Raw genomic sequence first — 15,579 nt, forward strand, 5'->3', positions numbered from 1 at the left:
TGCTAATAAAGACATACCCAAGTCTGGGTAATTTATAAAGGAAAAAGGTTTAATGGACTCACAGTTCTACATGGCTGGGGAGGCCTCACAATTATGATGGAAGGCAAAGAAGTAAAGGCATGTCTTACATGGCAGCAGGCAAAACAGCATGTGCAGGGGAACTGCCCTTTTATAAAACCATCAGATCTCATGAGACTTACTATCACAACAACAGCACAGGAAATCCTGCCCCCATGATTCAATTACCTCCCACCAGGTCCCTCCCATGACATGTGGGGATTATAGGAGCTACAATTCAAGATGAGATTTGGGTAGGAACACAGCTAAACCATATCAGCCAATACATTGTATTAGAGCACATTGTAGAAATGAATACACCTTTCCCCACATTGGGTTGGCTGTGTAGGAGCCATCACCAACTTCAGGGCCACAGAGGTCCTTGCTTTCTCATTTTATGGCTAAAGTTTCACATGTTATGGGAGAATTTCTCAAATGCTGCACCTTTTTCTGTAGTCTTACTGATTTACCAGAGCCTTCTGCTTATTGACCCTACATGACTTCAGTCCTCTATCTGAAAGACTCATCTTTTTTAATATGTATATCTTATGTTGACCTGCAATGTAAGTGTTGTCCAACCAGATCATCCCAATCAACCTAGTGATGGATGGAGTAACATCTTGCATCTAAATTGTTCTCATGATCCATTGGTTTGCTAACTGGCTTAAATTTTTTTTTAAGTAGAGAAAAAAATCCTACAGAAATAAGGTCAAGTAGGAAAGAACATTCTCGTGTTTGAGAAAAAAGTTGGCAGTGTGGCGTCAGCAACCTGGGCTGCAGTGCCAACTCTATTAGGTAGTAATTAATAACAACAGCCAAGCAGAATGAGTGTGATGACAGGTGGCTTCATTTATTGCGTATTACTTACATGCCAGGCTACATTCTTAGTGCTTTACACACAATCTCCTTTAATCATAGTTTTCAATGTAAGCAAATTGGTCTGATGCCTTTCTCTTTCTAAGGCTTTGAGTCTCGGATCTGTCATGCTGAAATAGTAGTCACATCACAAGATGGTTGTGAAAATTAAGTGAGATAGTACAGACAAATGCAATTATTAAACGCTAAAGTGCCTTAAAATATTCCTTAGTGTTATCTTTATTATTAGAAAGGTTCCATTTCTTCCGGGAACGTTCAAATATAAAGTCCGCAAGCCACCGCTGAGTTCTGACCGAGTGTAGAGATCTTTGGGTTACATGTCTCCTGGCAGTGGGCCTTGTACCCTCAAACACAAACCAAGGAGGCCAAGTACCATATTTGAAAAACCAGCTTTCACAACATTTGACAGAAGCTTCTGAACTGATCATTCTAACATCAAGATTGGAAAAGTCAGTCTTCCAACGATGACGCTAAAAGAATCTGCCTTGGTTTTGGTCCCCAGTAGATGTTTCCATGACAGTAGGAGGAGATACCAGCATCCAAGTGGGCTTTGCTCTCTGGAAACATTCCCAGACTGACCATGCCCTGGAAACCTGCTCCCTCCCACAGACTCCCTCCAGCAGGGAAGGGTCTCTTAAAGAGGCTTCAGACCTGAGTGCTTCTCTCTGGGCTGCTTGCTCCAGAATAGAGTGTCCTGGTACGGAAATACACCTTGTTTTTGAAACTGTTTTTAATGGATTTTTTTTCCCTGCTAGTTATGATTTTAAGTGTTTTCCCAGGATTTATTTTTAAAAATAATCCCCTGTCCCTTCAAGAGCTGAATTGAAAACTTTCACATTTTGCCTTGTTCCTCCCAGCACTGAGTTCCTGAGAAAGTGCCAGACTGAGTGGTGCAGTCCTGCCCGAAGAGACCCTGCACGGCGCTGTGTTCTCAAAGGAAGGAATGCGTTTCACATGTCTACACCTCTGCAACTTGGGAGAGTGTAGCTTTCCTATGTAAGTTGCCTGTTTAGGTAAAATTATTCACTTGAAGACATCAAGCCATATGCTCTACTCTGTTGGATTTTCAAGAGGCCTCGTGACCACCCCCTTAAAGCACTGAACACCATCAACTGTGGTGGAGAAAAAGTGTTGGTCCCCCGACCAACAAATAAAATACCACACAGAAGTATGATATTCTGCCACCATGATACTGATAGGGCAGAAGAAGACCTTAGAGATATATTGTTTTTAAGGGGGAGGGGACTCTGGGTTTGAATCCCAGTTTCACTCCTTATTAGCTGTGTGACCTTGGGCCAGCTATTTAACTAACCTCTCTGAGCCTGAGTTTTCTAACCTGTAAAATGGAAACAATGACAGTACCTACTTCATCACATGGTCATTAAGAACAAAATAATGAATGTAAAAGTTATTTAGGATTGCAATAAATATTAGTGCTGCTGCTATACCCACTGTATTAGGTTCCCGTGGCTGCTATAACAGATTATCACAGACTAGGTGGCTTAAAGCAACAGAAACTTAGTCTCTCACAGTTCTGAAGGCCAGAAGTTCAAAATCAAGATGTTGTCAAGATTGGTTCCCTCTGGAGGCCCTGTGGACTGCCCCCAGGCCCCACAGTTGTAAGATCACCCCCACCCAGTTCTATAAGCCCATGGGGGAGGCCAACATGTTTCACACCTTACTCTATGCCCCTGGTTAATTCTAAAGGTCACACTGATTTGGCCATAATGGGGTTCAGAATGCATTACCCCAAAATATGGCACTTTGACATTTGAGAAGCAGAAAGAACTCTCTGACCTCCTCCTGCCCCTCTCCCATGAAGCAGGCCATAAAACCTAGAAAGAGTCTTCCGACCATCTCCTAAAGTAGGTAGGTGAGAGGTACCTGTTAAAAGAAAAACTTTAGCCAAATTAAATTTAAAAGAGTTTAACTGAGGAGGGGCACAGTGGCTCACACCTATAATCCCAGCACTTTGGTAGGCCGATGCAGGTGGATCGCTTGAGCCCAGGAGTTCCAACAAGACTGGGAAACATAGGGAGACTTCGTCTCTTTAAAAAAAAAAAAGAGTTTAGTTGAGCAAAGAACCAGGCAGCCTCCTGAGCCAGAGTAGGCTCAGCTACTCCAGTGTGCAGCCATGTGGTGGGAGAAGATGATTTATGGACAGAAAAAGGAACATGACAAACAGAAAACGGAAGTGAGGTACAGAAATAGCTGGATTGGTTGCAGTTTGGTGTCTGTCTTATTTGAACAGGGTTTGAACAGTGGCCACCTTTGATCCACCAAACCTCAGTGGATCTTGGCGGGAGAGTAGGCTACGGTCTGTATACAACTCCATTTAGGTTATAGTTCATGATGTATAGAGAAGCCTTTAGGCCAAACTTAAAATATGTAAGGAGGCAGCCTTAGGCTAAACTTGATTTAACGTACCCATCTTATACAGAGAGGAAAGGAACATTCTTATCTCTGAAGACACAGAGACAGAAGAATCTGAATTGGCCACAATTCCTCTCCTCCACCCCAGTTTATTACCATTAGATCATGCTCCTTTTGCCCAATCCTACTTCTCCACAACTATCCACTTTTTCATCAAACAGCGTGGAAATGCACAGGTTTCCCTATTTCTTTGGGTCCTCATTTCTGAAGGCTTTTGCGTCACATAAAACTTGTATCAGATAAATGTGTATGCTTTTCTCTTGTTAATGTGTCTTTTGTTCTAAGTGAGAAAAATAAACATTTTTCATCCTCTACAGTTTCTGGCACCCAGCGAGGGACAGTGGAGACACCCCATTCACTCCAGGTTCTGCAGATGAGATCTGGGACAACTGACAAAAAGCTGGAGAAAGGTAAGAATTCTTGCCAAAGTCAGCTCTACTGGATCTTTATCTGTGGCACCCCATGGAAGAAGAAGTTTAAAAAAATTTTTTTGTCCCCTACTTCCCAAATTCTGATGATCAAGAGAAAATCATTTGTTTGAATTGTGACTCCTATGTAAATGTGATTTGGGGTACCCATTCATTATTGATCCTTTCCCTCCCAGGGACAGCTATAACTTTCCTATTTGTCTTGTGTCCTGAGAGCGTAGCTTGACTTTCTACCTGTCAGGGCATGCAAATTGTTGGCTTTGTAGTCCATAAAATTAAGCTGTAAATAGCTAAAGTTAGACCAGCCAGGATGTCAATCAACTTCTGCTTTGCTTTGCTTTTCTGCATTTTGGGGTACATGGAGAAAGTCTGGAAGATGCTGCCCTGTCTACATAAGGACATTACAATCTTGTAACCTCATCTGAATCTTTGGCCCTATAGTCTCTCATATTCTGAAGATTCACCTGGTACCCCAACTGTTTGAAACTCAAATACTCTGTTCTCTTGAATCGATGTTAACCATGAGTAAGTTACTAGGCTACAGGCCTTACAAAACCATAATGACAAAAAAGAAATCAATATGAACAATAAATAATCATAGAAGGAAAATTTAAATTAAATTAGAAAGTTAATTCCTTTATTAATTTGCCTGGAATATTAGCTTGAGGAAAAATGGACTTAATGAAAGGAATATGAGGTGGAAGGAGCTCTGGATAAAGCAGATGAGGACTTCTGGGTATTTTCAAGGCTTTAAAGGTCAATTTTATTCTATTCCATTTTGAATTTATAGATTTTTTTCCAAATGAAGAAACATTTTATAGCTCTTTACATTTTTTAAACTGCGTTCAACATGAAGTTTCATTTATGAGAGCAACCAAATGAGTGGAGATTTTATAGAGCAACCACACTAGTTGAATTCCAGCAACTGATAAATTGGCAGTTGGGAAGAGATTACTGCTGCCCTAGCTCAAAACCTCACTACCCAGAGTTGGTCAGGGGCATCAGCATCACCTAGGATCTGGTTAACAATGCAGAATTGCAGCTCCTGGTCCTAGGGAATCAAAATCTGCATTTAACAAGATCCCAAAGGGGTTCACAGGCAGTTTGAGAAGCAGTGCTTCTGCCACTGAACAAGGGTGTCTTATGAAATAAAATGTCTAACCAAGGGAAAGTGCTCTTAAAGAATATACACTTGATTTTCATTTCCAACAACAACATCGCAAATTGAGCTAAGATCCTCTTGACAAAGATACTAGAGGTGTAGATAAACTATTAAGTGTTTTCTAAAAGCCAAACTCAAAAGACAAAGGGAAATTTCCATATACCCCCCAAAACACAATGAAATTCATAGCACATGAACTAATGCAGCAGAATCCCAGGGGGAATCAGACATGGTGAGAGGCTCTAACAGCAAGGGACTAGAATAATGAAATCCCCATGAAAATCAGAGATGAGGCCTTGAACCCAAGTGTGAGCTAGAACTCACACAATGCCTGCTTTGTGTAAGGGGAACAGGAGAACTTCCCAAGAGGGCCCAGGGTAGAAGCAAAGATGCTTCTTTGGGGTCTGGTGGTCCCCAAAGCCCTAGTGTGTGCCACATAATCAAATAAATATCATCCACATGGTGTTGGAATCTTAAACTCATAAAATACTGCAAAAATTCATCCTAGACAAATGAAACCCTTGGGATACCCAGCCATGGCAAATATAAAACCTCTAAAGATATTTCCACAGAACTGAACATACATGATTCACACAAATCAAAAATAATTCCAGTTGAGAATGAGCCCACACGCAAAAATTAAAGCCACATAAAAAAGGGATTCATTATAAGGGGACACTATCAGGTACTACAAGCAGTGGATTAGCATACCCCAGAATATGAGATAATAGAACAATTCAAAAGGGACTATAGTTTGAGTTTAGCTTCAAAGCAATTTACTAGCAGACAATTGATAATTTTTTTTTAAAACGTGAGGCTAATGGATAGCTTACAGATGAGGAAATTGAAGCTGAGAGAGACAGAGTGCTAATAAGGATTGAGAACTTATAATAAATTTAGTCCCAGTGCCTTTTCTACCATATCACATTATCTGTTTGTTTGTTTGTTTGTTTGTTTCTGTCTTGTTTCATTTTTTATTTATTTATTTTGTAGATACAGGAACTCACTATGTTGCCCAGGCAGGTCTTGAACTCCTGACCTCAAACCACTCTCCCTCCTGGGCATCCCAAAGGGCATTACAAGTGTGAGTCACCATGCTGTGACACATTATTTGTTTCTAATAAATGTGTAACTCATACCTACCAGTTGAGTCAACTCTTTGACTTGTGTAAAACAAAAGAGAGAAGTGATTCTTAAATGTAGAAAGGAGAATTCTCATCCAGTTTATTTGGTCTCCATCGGTTCTATTTCATATACACAGAAAGCAAACAAATAAGTAGGAATCTTTGTGTGCCCAAGAATTTTTGTTGAGAGAAAAAGGAGGTGACAACAATTTTGAGACAATTGAACAAAATGGGAGGTAATAGGTAAATAGACAGCTGAATGTCCAGGATGTTTAAACGACAAGGATTTAGACTTAGGAGTTGCTTTTATTTTTCCAAAGCAGAGTGTCAGGTAATCGCTGTAACCTGAGCTGAGCTGAGCTGAGCTTTTGCCTTTACTTCCAGAGCATTGGCATAGTGTCTCTGAAAACCTACTGCAAGCAGCAGCTCTGACCCACCAACCGTCACACAGGGTGCTAAGGAATTGTTGTACAGCTCAGGCATTGTCGCAAAGTTGTAATTTCTCATTTCTTACCCCTTCACTAAATTATAATTTAAATTCCATCATTCAAAACTGCCTGATCTTGGGCCAGATGCATATATCACAAAAAGGCATTAAAATCTGACCTTTTATATCCCCAATAAGAAATGTCATGAGTCCATCACAGAATCATAACTCCCTCTCGAATTAGAGCTAAGAAAGATTTGAACTTCAAAGGGGAGCTCTTCAATTACAGGCAAATCTGAGGACTTTTCTGGTAACCTCTTAAAATTCTGAATTCAAAAAAAAAAAAAAAAAAGAAGAAGATGATTTGTATTTCAGAGCAAAAGCAACCGTGAGTAAATAGCAGTCTGTCAAAGGATGCTACATGTGAAAGCGAGAAAGGAGTTCATTGGTGCATTTATTTGAAGTCCGTCCCAGGATAACTGGCAAGTCAAAAATCAGTAACATTTCAGCAGAGGCCCTAAAACCCAAAACAATTATCCGCAGGCTCTTCTGCTGGCTAAGATTTACATCTAGTGGGTTCATCAGGACAGATACCACAGAGGCTCTGCAAAGAGTACCATGGGGCTTAGTGACTTCAGAGCTTGCTCTTGGAATATTTATCATTTTAGCTCAGTCAATAGCTAGTCCTTTGCCAGTGGGGAGATAAGCAAGCAGTCTTATCAGTCTTGATCCTTTCAAAAGATTTTTGTTCCACAGAACACTGGGGAGCAACCATCTTCCCTCCAATGCCTATCCAAGCCTGGGAGAGTGAACGGGAGACATTTTAGACCTTCATAAAAATGATTCACTTAAATAAGAAAGAAAAATCTTAACTAAATAGGAAGACATCAGGATAGAAAGCATCCAGAGAGACAGGTTTAAGAGCAGTACCAGTTTGTTTTGGCATGATGGACAACAAGGCGGCTTGTTCTAATTGCAACTTGTGGGGCAGTTCTAGTTGAGGAAGGTAGACCGAGGCACTTCCACCTACAGCCACATAAAAGCAGAGCTGGTGTCCAAGGGAAAACTATGACGGAGCAGGATCATTTCTCACAATGCATTTTTGTCTTCATTCATTTAATAAATAAAGCTCCAACTCTGTATGGATTCATCTCTGACATATACAAAATAATATTTGAGCTAAGCTTTAAAGCATAGGTAAGATTTGGACATACAGACAGACTACTAGAAAGTACACTATTTTTCTCTGTACAACAAACTAGAAGCCAACTAAATCATTGGGCTAGAGTGTTTGCCACCTTCACTGCATCTATGAATCCCCTGGGGAGAATGTTTAAAAACCAATGCTTGGGCCCCACCCTCAGCTATTTTGGTCTAATTAATCGGGGATGAGACCCACGAGTAGTTTCATTTTTTTGAGGACTGCCCAGGTGATTCTAATGTACAGCCAGCACTGAGCATCTTGAGCTAGAACATAGCAAGCATGGAACCAGTATTTACCTTTGGAAGTCAATATGTTCCTACTAAAACTTAACAAGAATCCAACTGCCAGTGTGCCATGGCTCATGAATTGACACAGTTTCCTTATAGATAAGAGTAGGGGGAGAGACAATAATAAAACACTGACTTCAACATAGCCAAAGTCCTCTGCGAGTTCCATCTCTCAGAAGAGGGAATAACACAGAAAGTTAATGGACACCATTTGGTGCTCCGGTGGACTTGCCGCCAGAACAGCTCCTAGTGAGAGGAGCTGAGGGAGGAACTGGCCACGTGGAGTTACAGTGGGCAAGCTCAGGGTGTGCACATGCTGCTTTGAAACCAGAGTCAGGAGCACCTGATGGTCTCATCATTGCGATGGCCTCTGTGACAATTTAATAATGAAAACATGGGATTTTCTCAGTGAGAAGGAATCTTTCGAAGTTTGAACTTTAAGAGGTTATAATGTTCCAATCTTAAATGAGTCGAGTGCTTGCACTGGGCAACCACAGCGAGTCTTATGTGTGAGGCTTGGGACCATGTCTGCAATGGATTCACATTGCTTTCAAGTGGCCTCCTACTATAAATAGGGTAACTTGTGTTCTAGTTATCTATTGCTACATAACCATCCACCCCAAACATTCGGTGGCTTACTATGTTGTTCTCTCTGAGTTCTGTGAGTTGCCTGGCTCAGTCGGCTAGTTCTCCCTTGGTTCTGTTACACAGCTGTGGTCAAATAGTGGCTACAGTCTTCTGAACCCTCAACTGGACTGGACATCCAAGATGAAGCACTCACATGGCTGGTTAGCCATTAGCTGGGAACTCAGTGAGAACTGTCCACTGTAGTGCCCATGTGAAGCCTCTTTATGTGACTCAGTTCCAAGAGACAGGAAGTAGAAGCTTCCAGTCTCTGAAATCCTAGGCTCAGAAACTGGCAAATACTGCTTCCACCATATTTTATTGGTCAAAGCAGTCACAGAGCCTGCCCATATTTACAAAGAAGAAATGAGACATAGACCCCATGTCTCAAGGGTGAAATGTCAAAAAACGTATAGCAGTCTTCAATTCTCCACAACTTGTGAGTAGATTAGCCCTTCTTATTCTCAACACTGTATATTTGAGCTTTAAAAAGATATTTTTACATGGTTCTCTGATAGCAACTCCCACAGCAAATATAAAAGGGCAATAACTATACTATTACTCATTGCAGATGCATTGCCTGTAAGTTTGAGTTGTTTTTTCCAGCAGTCAGGATGAGTTGGTGTCAAGCATCTCTTCTCTCTGTTCAGTCCCCTTGGTGGCCAAAAGCAAACGTATGCAAAGACAGGTAACCAGGGTGAGAAACAGTCAGTGAACCACGGCACAGGTCAGAGCCACACACAAGGGCCAAACCCATAGCTTGGGCCTTATAGCCACTCTAGAATTTTTCCACAAATTGTGACTGTTGGAATTCTGCCAACGTCAGCCCCACAGTCCGTAATGATCCAGTGCCCAACAGTTTCTGCATCACTAAATGTTTGTGGGCTCAGAAATCAATATTTAATCACACTTAGCCAGAGCCCAATATTCTGTGCACTCAGCAGTGTGTGTTTTTGGTTGCTGGGTATATAAAAGTTAACATGAGAAGCAGAACATTCGTTAGAATGAGCTGCATTAAAAATATTACCACTGTGGTACAAATCACTGTTAATGACATTTATTGAGTGCTCATTTTACAAGGGTCCCACTCAACCAAGAGTTTTAAGATGGTACAAAGGAAATGGAAGACAGTTTTTTTTAACCTCAGAAGCTAATGTTTCTCCTTTTTTCCCTCAGCCCTTCACTAGAAACATAACAGCTGGATTACTTCCCAAAATCTTTGTCAGTTTTAAAATCCTGTTCAGAGTAATGGGAATATCAGCTACACCTGATTTCCTGGTAGGCAATTGCTAGTTCGGCGAGGAGCGCATTGAGAGACCAAATAGGCTTTCTCAATACTCAAATCTTCTGAACTGTTTGAAAATCACAAAGATCTAAGAATCCTGATATTACAGTCCGGTCCAGGGCTGGTTGGCATGGGTGTTTTAGGCAACATGCTAATGAGGTAAGTCCAGTCTTCAAGTGCCTTAATCCAAAATTCACATAGCAGGTCCTATAGTTAAAACATAAATGAGGGGAGTCTATGTGAGGAAGTGAGAGTAATTAGTACAAGGGCTCCACTGCGCATAGCAAACCCACCCAAAATTCACACTGCCCAACTGCAGATATTGACATGGAGGTCGGTGGAAACACACACACTCACAACTGTGGAAGTTATATTCTGCAACTTTGCCTTGTTTCTCTACATAAATTCATCCTGAGGAAGAGAAAAGTAGGTCTCCAACATCCCAGGAGATAAACTAGTATGATTGGGTAGGGCTTGACCTTCTCCTGTTGACCATAAACAATTTCACAGGAAATCAACATCAGACAAGACCACTCCATGGCCATGTTAGAACAAGATGAAACAGGACCACTCGGTAACTACATCTGAACAAAACCAAACCATAAATACCAAAAATCCCTCTCTCCCTGCTTACGTGAGTGAGTTCTGCTCTGTTCCCAGTTAGAGCTTTAGCTTTGCTGCTCTCCCTCAAGATTTACTGATGAACGTCCAATTCAGAGTGAACTTCCAATCCTTGGATCCTCCCCAAGTTACCCAACTAAAGCCCAGATCCTACAAATCATTTCCAACATTCTCTTACTGAAGCTTGCCAGGCTCCCCGTGGAGAGATGAGTAATAAACACAACTTTTTCAAGTACAGGTGTGGTCCTTCACCAGAGAGCATTGACAAGAAATATAGATTTGGAGTGAAGGTTGGAAAAGTAGGACCATGGATGTCTTGCCTTTGGGGCAAGACACGATGGGGCACTATTAATAGTGTAGCATAGCTGGTGCTTTAGTCAGGGTTCCCCAGAAAAATAGAACCTATAGGATACATAGTGAAATATCAAAGGGGGCTTATTAGGGGAATGGACTCACTTGATTATGAAGGCTGAGAAATCCCATGATAGGCCATATGTAAGGTGGAAAACCAAGAAAGCCAGTAGCATGGCTCAGTTCAGGTCTGAAAGCCTCAGAACCAGGGAAGCTGGTGGTGAAAGTTTCAGTCCAAGGCTGGAGGTCTTTTGATGCAAGTCCCAGAGTCCAAAGACCAAAGAACCTGAAGAGTTTACATTCAAGTGAGGAAGGTCATCCCAGTCTGGCAGAAAAATAAAGTTCACCCTTCTTCTGCCTGCCTTTTTGTTCCATCTGAGCCCTCAGCTGTTTGGATGGTGCCTGCCCACATTGAGGACATATCTTCCCCACTCAGTCCACCAACTCACACATCAATCTCTTCTAAAACACCTACACAGGCACACTTGGGGCAGCCCAGTCATTCTAATCTAATGCAAAGCACCCTGGTTTCCCTTTCAGCAGAAGTATGGGCTCAGTGCCTACTGAGTATTGGGAATAATTATTGCTTTACCAGCTATTTGAGTATTCCTTAACCCAGCCAAGGAGGCATGCAAAATCAACCACCACAACTGGAAAAGTGGCTATGTAGCCATTTTCTTCCAGGTTGCCATTTTACAACTGCATAAAAACATCAGTACTACCATTGATACAATCTGTATGAGTCTATGTAAACATTGGCTGTGCAGTTGGAATCTGCCTTCACCCCTTAAAAAGTAGATGTTCTCTTCAGTCCAAATTGGGTTTCTTTACACGTATAATCTCCACACCTTACATGCTATGATGTATCTTTATACTCAAAGACTTCTATATTTTTCATTTTGAATACAAAATAATGACACCCAGACTCTCATTTGAAGATTTGTGGCAGACTAGAGCACCACCTGTTCTTGATTTTTTTTCCCAATTAAGCATTTAAATTGTTTCTCATCTAAATTGAATTTGTCTTTTTTTAAAATCCTTTTTCTTTCCCACAGCCATCAGCCATATCTTTGTAAACAACTGTTTAATATGCCTAAGAAACAAAAGTGTAGTTGTAGGGAGGTGGAAATTAGAGACGATAGGATAGAATGGTGAAGAAAAACTGTAACCTAGTACTAGACCTGGAACTCACCTTGTATAAGGTGAGCTTGGACAGGACCCTTCGCCTCTTTGGACTTTAGTTTCCTCCTCCATAAAATGAGGTGAAGATGAGGTCACTAAACTTTCACAAGGTAAAATTGTCACTGTACTCTCATTGCCCACTTTCACTTCCTCATGTCTCAGAAGAAGAGCAGGAGCTCCTTCTTCATTCTAAGACTTTCCCTTCCATTTAAGACCCAAGTTCATCCTCCCTGGCTTCCATCATGATGTTGTTCTTTCTTTGAATCTTTAATTCCTTTTTTTTTTTAATTAGCTTCTTCCCTTTTTCTACCAAAAGCCCAGCTTCCAATTCACTATCAAGAACCACTAACCACACCTGTGGTCTGTGGCGCACACCTGTAATCTCAGCAGTCATCCAAGCTGAGGTGGGCAGATAACTTGAGGTCAGAAGTTTGAGACCTGCCTGACCAACATGGCAAAAAATTCACCAGGTGTGGTGGCACATGACTGTAATCCCAGCTATTTGGGAGGCTGAGGCATAAGAATCACTTGAACCCAGGAGGCAGATGTTGCAGTGAGCCAAGATCGCACCGTTGCATTCCAGCCTGGGCAACAGAGGGAGACTCTGTCAAAAAAAAAAAAAAAAAAAAGCAACCAATAACAGTTGACTTCTATGGCTTCTTTCTCCACAATTCAACTAGTAGATTGCCCACTGGTTCCACATTCCTTCCTTCACAGCAGATCCATTTGAAATCACCCCAGTTTTTAAGTGACTGGGAAAACAGGAATCAGAGATTCTGATGGCTCAATTTAGACTCAAGGAAACATTTTCTTTTCAAATGCACATGTGTTGGAAATGAATTAACACAGCAGCATTACAAGGTATAATAATCAATATATAATTGTGTTCAATTACTTGTTTGAAGCAGACCATATTTCTATTTTTCCATTAAATTAATTAGAAGCTTTAATGAAAACCTGTTTGGAACACATAATTTGCACGAATTCAATTTTTAAAATTGAATTGGCATTTAAGCAAGCGGTTTTTTTTTTCAACCAGCTAGCAATTCATTTCTCTTGGTTTATGGTTTCATTTATGGTCGATTTTGTTAGACTAGAAAATTATGGTAATTTAGCTCTTCCCTAAAAGAAGCTAGATGGAACTTACAAGGCCTATGCTGGTGAAAGATAACAGAAAATCCAGTTTTTTGTAATTTTCTTTAAGATAGAAAGTATGGCATTTACCCATACCTATATTTTGGGTGTTATCCAAAATAACAGGTAAGGAAACTCTAGGTTTGTCTCCTCTGCTCCCACACTAACCAAGCCCTGGATCTACTTTCCTGACAATACTCAGAACTACGGAATTGGCAATGAACAGGACTGGCCAAAGCTGTAGCAGCTTTCAAATTGCTTTTAGTAAATAATCTCATTCTATCCTCATCACCCTGGGTAATCAAAAGGGGCAGATAAGCAATCGATTTTCTCTTCCCAGTTTCCTAGTATCATATAAAAGATCATCTTCCTCACCTTCATTCATGAATTCCAAAGACATTTATTGTGCATTTACTGTATGCCAGCAGCTGTTCCAGGTCAGTGGTTCTCAAAGTGTGGTCCCCAGACCAACACCATCAACAATACCTGGGAACTTGTTAGGCACATTTTCAGCCCTACCCCATATGCCAGACTTTGAGAATGGCTATTCTAGACTTTCAGATACAAAGATGAGTACTCATGTCGTGGCTTCAAAAGATAGACAAGTGAATAAATCACTGCAGTATAATGAGCTACATCCACAGTAATAAGAACATAGAAGAAAAGCAAAGTGAGACAACCAATGGCATTCAAGAGAAGGCCCAGCGACCTAAAGCATGCCCTGTGAAGACCACAAAAAAAGGAGTAGAACAAGCAAAAGCTCTCTAACCACGTGTGGGGTCTCAGGTAGACATCTACCTCCCTGGGTCCCAGGGTGCTCACCAAGGAAGCGATGACCACATCAAAGGTGCTGAAGCAGAATCTAGTCCAGATAGATAATCTATGAAGCTTCTTCCATGTTCTGTGACTCTCTGCCCCCATTTCCAAGGAGATTATGGTCAAATCTGAAGTCAAACATCAAGAATACATGAAAGGATAAATGAAGAGGTTGTTGTGGTTCATTTTCTTTGGGGAAATTCTCTGTGTGGATGGAAAATGAGAACCAGAAGAGCCTTTCACTTTGTTCAATACCAGTCCCTTATAACACCAACAGCTTCCTATTGGGTAAAAATGCAGTGACCATCCTCATCTTTCTGACCTTGGCTATGAGAAAAGGGGCCTGAAGACCTTTCTGTAGTGTTCCTCCACACGGACTTCCTGGTGGGACACTCCGTGCAAACGTAAACACATATTCCTTAGGAACAGCTGCCATCTGGATAGTGCTTTTCCATTTTTTTATGCTTATCAACAGTCCTGTGATCCAAATATCTCTTTCATTTCTCACTAAGAAGAAAACTAAAAAAACTCTGAAGGAGTGGTGTTATGAGTTCAATTGTGCCACCCCCTCCAAAAAAAATCATTCATATGGGGAAGTTGTAACCCCCAATGCCTCAGAATGTGACTGTATTTGGAAAAATGGTCATTGCAGATATAATTAGTTAAGATGAGGTCATATGGAGTAGGGCGAGCTCCTAATTCAATGTGGCTGGTGTCTTTATAAAAGGGAAGATTTGAGCACATATGTGCACACAGGCAAAATGCTATGTGACAGATGATGGCAGGGATGGAGATGATGTTTCTGCAAGCCAAGGAATGCCAAAGATGGCCCGCAAACCACCAGGACTGAGGCAAGAAACATAGGTCAGATTCTTCTTCACAGCCCTCAGAACGCATCCTGCCCACTCCTTCATGTTGGACTTTGTTCCTCCAGAAGTGTGAAATGATAAAGTTCTGTAGTTTAAGCCACCCAGGTTGTGGTACTTAGTTACGGCAGCCTTCACAAACTAACACAAGCAGATTCACCAAAACCTCTGAGGGGCATTGGGCACCAATGGCTTTCATGCTGCCCCATTGGAGAAGACACAAAGAAGAATCAGTGCCCCCCAACTCTGCTGCAGGCCACATGAAGCTCCCGTGTCTCAGGGACTCCTGTCATGAGCAGTGATGCCCAGGCTCATACTCAAAGGAAACAGCAGAACTGGCTGGCACACTGGGGTGCTTGAGGGACCTAGCAGTACCCAAGAAGGAAGAATCCAAGTTGAAGGGAAGAGGGAGCGCTGAGGCTGCCACTTGTCTGGGAAGGTGTGTGACAACCTCATGCCCCATGGGAGTCCCATGAACATATTTGGGGGTCGTTACCTAGCAGGAAGCACAATTTCCCCATCAATAAATAGACTAAAAGTCACTGAAACAACCAGTTTAATCTGATCAACATTTTAATTAGGAAAATGACCCACAACTGTGAGTTCTCTGCTGGGATTGCTCTGTTCATCTTGGGAAAAGCAGTATAATCTCACTTCCTATATCATTAACAGAAAGTTGTTAACCGGAATCTTTTTGCGTCT

At 41.4% G+C, this 15,579-nt stretch overlaps 1 protein-coding gene and 1 long non-coding RNA gene across 3 annotated transcripts in view; one reads left to right on the forward strand and one right to left on the reverse strand.

The window, feature by feature from the left end:
* NPVF (neuropeptide VF precursor) overlaps positions 1–15,579 on the forward strand; it is an 83,751-nt gene that overhangs the window by 16,859 nt on the left and 51,313 nt on the right. Inside the window, exons 2-3 of one of the 2 annotated variants that reach the window (XM_077994509.1) lie at positions 1,791–1,929; positions 3,684–3,776. In XM_077994509.1, coding sequence (XP_077850635.1) covers positions 3,740–3,776 — 37 coding nt within the window. In that variant the 5' untranslated portion in view covers positions 1,791–1,929; positions 3,684–3,739. Of the gene's footprint in view, positions 1–1,790; positions 1,930–3,033; positions 3,133–3,683; positions 3,777–15,579 lie in introns of those variants that run through there. The other variant, XM_077994510.1, reaches the window with a different exon arrangement.
* LOC144340153 (uncharacterized) lies at positions 10,801–14,445 on the reverse strand. Its single transcript, XR_013415904.1, has 3 exons — positions 14,334–14,445; positions 14,018–14,139; positions 10,801–11,165 (listed from the first exon to the last, which is right to left on the reverse strand). It is a non-coding gene; the product is annotated as an uncharacterized LOC144340153 (long non-coding RNA).

This window comes from Macaca mulatta, chromosome 3, assembly GCF_049350105.2.
Source record: "Macaca mulatta isolate MMU2019108-1 chromosome 3, T2T-MMU8v2.0, whole genome shotgun sequence".
In the NCBI taxonomy this organism is placed as follows: Eukaryota; Metazoa; Chordata; class Mammalia; order Primates; family Cercopithecidae; genus Macaca; species Macaca mulatta.